The sequence below is a fragment of the Rhinopithecus roxellana genome, chromosome 5 (assembly GCF_007565055.1).
Source record: "Rhinopithecus roxellana isolate Shanxi Qingling chromosome 5, ASM756505v1, whole genome shotgun sequence".
NCBI lineage: Eukaryota > Metazoa > Chordata > Mammalia > Primates > Cercopithecidae > Rhinopithecus > Rhinopithecus roxellana.
The window spans coordinates 101,354,350-101,360,349 of record NC_044553.1 but is presented as its reverse complement, the minus strand read 5'-3'; the positions used below and the strand labels follow the sequence as shown (position 1 = coordinate 101,360,349).

The window sequence follows — 6,000 nt, the reverse complement described above, 5'->3', positions numbered from 1 at the left end:
CCTTATTTTTAAGTGGAATATAGTTTTAGTTTTTATCTTACCCTCCTTTGCATGCTACTTTATTTCTTAGTCTTTATTCTTATTATTGTTTTTGTCTAGACGGGGTCTCACTATGTTGACCAGGCTGGTCTTGACCTCCTGGCCTCATCAAGCAATTCTCCTGTCTCAGCCTCCCAAAGTGCTGGAATTAGAGGCCCGAGCCTGGCCTGCATGCTACTTGATTAAGATGGATCAGGTTAACTGAAAAAGTTGTTAGGGTTGAGGGAGAAAAACTGAAAGCTAAATGATAAACGAGAACACAAACAGGCACACAATCCAGAATGTATTATATAATCACATTTGTGTGAAATAGTATATGTGGATATGTATAATTATTATTCAAAATTAAAGATAGATGATTTTTAAAAACTAAGAGTATATCATAAATTTTTCTTTTCACTTCTCTGTAACCTATTTGCTTTGTTGATTCTTAAGAAAAACATGTATGTTAGGAGATGTACCTGCAAAATTTCTGTAGAAAGGGCGAGAGAGGATAAATATCAGAAAGGAAGCAACTGGTATTATTAGGAGCTAAGTTTCTGTTTATCACTCAACAGTTGCATAAATTGAAAAAGGCAGTAAATGAATTGTCTCGTGCTATCCACCTTCAGCCAGATGGAATCCAATTATACATAAGAAGGTATGAGCATAGAAACTGAATTTTTCCTGGGATAACTTAGCATCAGATAAATTGAATGGGGATCTCCAGTTCCCTCTTGAACCTTTCAGACTCCCCATTTTACATTTAATCTCCCAGTAATTGCCATTTCCCCACCAGCAAGCCAGTTTGTTAAACTTTAAGATCGTTTATTACATAAGATAACCAGATTTTTCCCTTTGCTCTACCTTTGCATCAAAATATACCTGTTTAGTGTTTATATTCTTTGAGACCTTTTTAAGCAACTAGTCATATAGTTATTACATATCTCATAAGAGTAAGGTAACATATTTTGAACAATTGTTTTGATTATGTCCACAATCAAACATAAGCATGTGTACCATACATAAACCTCCACTAATTCAGTGAAAAGAAATGACATATTGAATTTTCTACCATTTCTACGGGTACTGCCTACTTCCATGCAGTATTTCAAATGTAGTAGAACTTTCTATAAAGATATCCTTTGCAAGTTATGAGTTATCACTATCAAAAATATAATCTTTTAAGGATTTATAGACCTGGGAAAATGGAATGAGACAATGCTCTACTGATAAGGGCTTGCTTTGTCCTTGAACCACATTTTAGCAATTTATGTAAATACCTCCTTCCTTGTATATGCCTTGAACTTTATCTTTTAATGATTTCTTGGCAAAAAGTATAACATTTTAAATACAGATAATTACAAAAAGAGATTTGTGTATTTTTCTTTCAGCGTTACATTTCCTAAGTTTCCTCATCACATCACTATGCTAATTGATGTATTTAGATTATGCAAAATGTCTATAATTTTCACTTTTTTAATGCATACATAAGTAAATAAGAATAAATATATTGTAAAATTTTAAGTAACTGATTATAAGAAACTTTATTTTAGAAAGTTTATTTTTAGTTGCTTGGAGTCAAAATCGATTATTTCTTCCAGAGGACAATATCTTCTTATGATGAAATGTTATGATCTTGCAAAGTTTACTATTTATCAAGTAGCAGAAATGGACAAAGGTAAATATAATTAATTATAACTTTTAAGAAATACTTCAGTATTTAAAATTTTTATGCTATTTTGCAATAGTTATGTATAAATAGCATGAAGGATCCAATTGAAAATCAAATTAGATTTTGAAACTTTAGTTTTATACATACATTGCCAATTAGTAAAATGACTCATAGCAGTTAATTTTGTGAGAGAGATTTTTATGGGAAATATTAAGCTTACAATTTTTCTATTTTTTGTTTGTAATTGGAATGTCTTGTTGGTTACTGGTAGTAAATAGATCTTAGTATAATTTATAATTTGTTGATTTGTTAATTCATATTATAAAGACAAATTATTGAATGACTCCCTTAGAATAATTATATTCAAAATCCTTGATACTTGGCAAAGATATTGATAAACTTTCCTTCCCTTTTAGGTCTCATTAAGTTGAGTCCTATACAGCAAGCCCTCATTTATTCATTTTGTGAAAACCATGACAAGGCCGTTGAGGTCTTGGACGGAATCAGCTGGAATAGACCTGAGATGACCATGTATGCTCTGTTAGCAAAAGTTCAAATGAAGGCCAAGAGAACCAAGGTGAAAAGTCCTCTGAGTAGTGTTTACTAAACCTATTAATGAAGTGTATATACTGTGCTTAGTATACCACTTTAAATATTTTTCACAAAATTAAGTCATACTATTTATTTATTTTTCTGTGAATTAACATTTGGGTTATTTTCTCTCTTTTTTTATTGCCCCCTTTTAAGAACAGGGCTGCCCTAAATATTCTTTTTCATGTATTCAGTCAGCGTGTGGAGTACTTTTCCAGGATATATTTCAAGGAGTGCAATTGGTGGTATGTAGAGAATGTGAATGTTTAACTTTCAAGGAAATGACGCATTGTTTCATAGGGTGGTACCAATTTATTCTCCCAACTGAAGTGTAGGTATATTCCTGTTCCTGTTGATCTGCATCTTTTGTAGTAATTGATATTGTTAGGCTTTATTTTTGCCAATTTGGTGGATAAAAATTGATGTCTCGTGGTCTTAATTCACACTTCTCAATTTGAGCATCAGGTTGAGAATCTTTTTATGTTTATAAGCCACTCATATTTCCTGTTCTATCAATTTGCTACACACATTTTTCATTTCTCTTGTTCTTATTGATTTTAGGTATTTAAGATATAAATTCTGTATACTAATCCTTGATTGTGTGCTGAGTATCTTCTTACAGTTTGTGGCTTGTCTTTTGTTTCTACGGTGTCTTCTGATGAACAGAACTTCTGAAGTTTAATGTAGTTGAATATGTCTATTTTAAAATTTTTCATCAGGGCGTCTTTAAAAATATCTTGTTTAAGAAGCCCTTTTCTACTCCAAGGTCAAGATATTCTTCCCTATTTTCTTTGGAAAGTTTAAGTTTTTCTTTTTCCATTTAAGACCTTACTCTATCTTAAGATTATTCTTTTTTAGCATGAGAGAGTGATAAAATTTCAGTTTTCTCCATATGGGTATTTAAATGTTTCAGTATCATTTATTGAAATGTTCTCCTTAACCCAAAAATCTGCAGTGCTACATCTATCTTATTACAAGTTTTCACATATGTGTGGATCATGTGCTATTTTAGGTTCTCTGTTCTGTTCCTTTTGTCAATTTTTCTATTACTGGCCCAGTAACAATGTCTTAATTGCTATAACCTCACTGAAATTATTGATATCTGGTGGAGCAAGTCCCCACACCATATTCTTCTCTAGGAAACTCCTGGTTACTCTTCAGCATTTACTCTGCCATATATGTGTTAAATTTAGCTTGCCCAAGGTCCATTAAAAACTCTCTTGAAATTTTGAATCTTTAGATTATTTTAGGGAGAACTGATATCTTTATGATATTGAAATATTTAGTTTATGGTCATAATGATGTATCTCCCCATTTATTTCACTTTTTCTTTCGAATAGATTTTACATATTCATTGCTAAAAGTTTCCTAGTTTTCTAGGTTTTTTTCCCATAGTTTTTGCTGCTATTATAAAGGGTATCTTTTTAAAAAATGTTCTGTTTGCTGATGGCTTGTAGAAATGAAACTGATTTTTGATTACTTATCTACTAGCTGACCACCTTGCTGAACTTGCTTATTTCTGAAAATGTTTAGGTCTGTTCTTTTGGGTTCAAAACTAGGAAAGTATGTCATCTATAAATAATAATAGTTTTATTTTTTTCCTTTCTTTTTATGTATTCTGTTTCTTAACTTGTCTAACTGTGCTGGCTAGAAACTCCAAGACAATACTGACTAAAAGTAGTGACAAAGACACCCTTATTTTCTTCCAAATTTTAAAGGAAGTTTACCCCACTAAGAATGAAGTTTGGGATTGATTTTTGTAGATAATTTAAACAAAGTAAAGGTAAATAACCTTTCTGTTTCCATTTTGAATTTTATCACATTATTTTTCATCAGGTATTGAAACGATTATTATATTTTTATCCTTTAATACGTTAATGTAGCAGATTATATGTCACATATGAAATTAAGTAATCTATGACATTGTTTAGTGTTAGACCAACCATGTATTCCTGGGTTAAACCAACTTGATCGGAATATATAATCATTTTGTAGACATTGCTAAATTTGAGTTGCTTGTGAGGATCTTTGTGTCTGTATTTATGAGTGAGATTGGTTTTGTGGGATTTGAGTATTGATCTTATAAGATTATTTGGAGAGTATTTCTTCTTTTCTATTTAGTGAATGAGTTTGTCTAAAGATCATAAGGATGTCTTCTTTGAAAGATTATTTAATGCTTTAATATCTAGTACATGACACACATTTAGTAAACATTAGCCACTATTATTCCAATTTTTTTCTCCCTGGGCATTTTAAGACTTTTTATAGGCTTCATTTCATAAGCATTTAATCATGAGAAACTACCTTTAGTATGAAAACTAAAAAACTTTTATTTTTGCTCTCTTGACCTCTCCAGGTACTGGCTTTTTTCTCTTTACTCTGGCACAACCAAATCTTGCAAAATTGTTTATATCCCTTATCTTCATTTCCTGACTTTCCACTCATTCTGCTGCTCACCACAATCTGGTTTCTTTCCTCTTGTGATGAACATGTGATAAGGTGACCCTCAACAAGTTGTGCCCTTCTGTGACCTTGAGTGTGAGTGGAACCTGTGACTTGCTTCTAACCAACAGAGTATGGGAAAGATGATGGGATGTCACTTCCATGATTATATTACGTTATGTAGTAGACTGGAGAGAGAAATTCCCTTCCTGGCCTTAAAAAAAGCAAAGAATTATACTATGAACTGCTTGTGGAGAGGGTATCATGGCGGGGAACTGCTGTGGCCTCATGGACCTCAGGACAATCTTCAGCCAATAGCCAATAAGAAGCCTGTACCCTCAGTCATGCAGCCGTAAGAAAACGAAACCCACCAACAATCAGAATGAGCTTAAAAGAAGAGAAAAGAAGTTTTCAGATGAGAATGTAGCACAGTTGACACCTTGACTGAAGCCTGGGAAACCCTAAGCAAAGGACTCAGCTAAGCTATGCCCAGACTCCTGGCCCCTGGAAACTGTGAGATAAGAAATGTGTGTTGTTTTAAAGCTTTCAGTTTGTGGTATTTTTTATTTTTTGCAGCAATAAGAAAATAATACAGATGGAGTGCTGCTATAACAAATACCTACAAATGTAGGAGCAGCTTTGGAATCAAGCAGTGGGCAGAGGCTGAAAGAATTTTGAGTAACATGACAGAAAAAGCTTCAATCACCTCAAACAGACTGTTAGTAGATACCTGGTTTTTAAAGACACTAGCACTGAGGACTCTGAGGCAAATGAGCAACATGTTATTATTTTTATTTAGCGGTTCAGAGCTTAGTAAAATTTTCTCATATAGTTGTATGGAAAGCAGAACTAATAACTCAGAGCCTGGATACACAACTAAGATAATTTCCAAGCAAGGTGTTGACAGTGCTGCCAGCTTTCTTTTTGCTTCTAATAGTAAAGTGTGAGAAAGGAGAGATAAGAACTGTTAAACAAAATAAACCAGGACTTGCTTATGTGGAAAATTTTCAACTTCTCCAGATGGCAAAAGAGGATAAAATTCACTGTCAAGAGAAAAGGACAAGGTGTGGCTGGACAGCACTTTGCTAAGATCTTAGAAGGATCATGAGGGCAGAGTATTCAGTCACACTAGTTCTCTTTCCTTTCAAGAGATTAAGGACATGCCTTACAAATCTTCTTAACCAAACTAGAGGATCTCTAGAAGCTTAAGGGCATTGCCCCTCAGACATCTCAGTAGGAGGCCAAAGTAGAGAAGGAATTTTCTTGAAAATAGT

General features: G+C 33.1%; 1 protein-coding gene across 1 annotated transcript in view; it reads left to right on the top strand.

The window, feature by feature from the left end:
• The first annotated feature begins 599 nt into the window (after positions 1-599).
• TTC6 (tetratricopeptide repeat domain 6) overlaps positions 600-6,000 on the top strand; it is a 48,085-nt gene continuing 42,684 nt past the window's right edge. Inside the window, exons 1-3 of the mRNA XM_030931640.1 lie at positions 600-679; positions 1,623-1,699; positions 2,110-2,270. Of these exons, the coding sequence (XP_030787500.1) occupies positions 1,639-1,699; positions 2,110-2,270 (222 nt within the window). The 5' untranslated portion in view covers positions 600-679; positions 1,623-1,638. The remainder of the gene's footprint in view (positions 680-1,622; positions 1,700-2,109; positions 2,271-6,000) is intronic.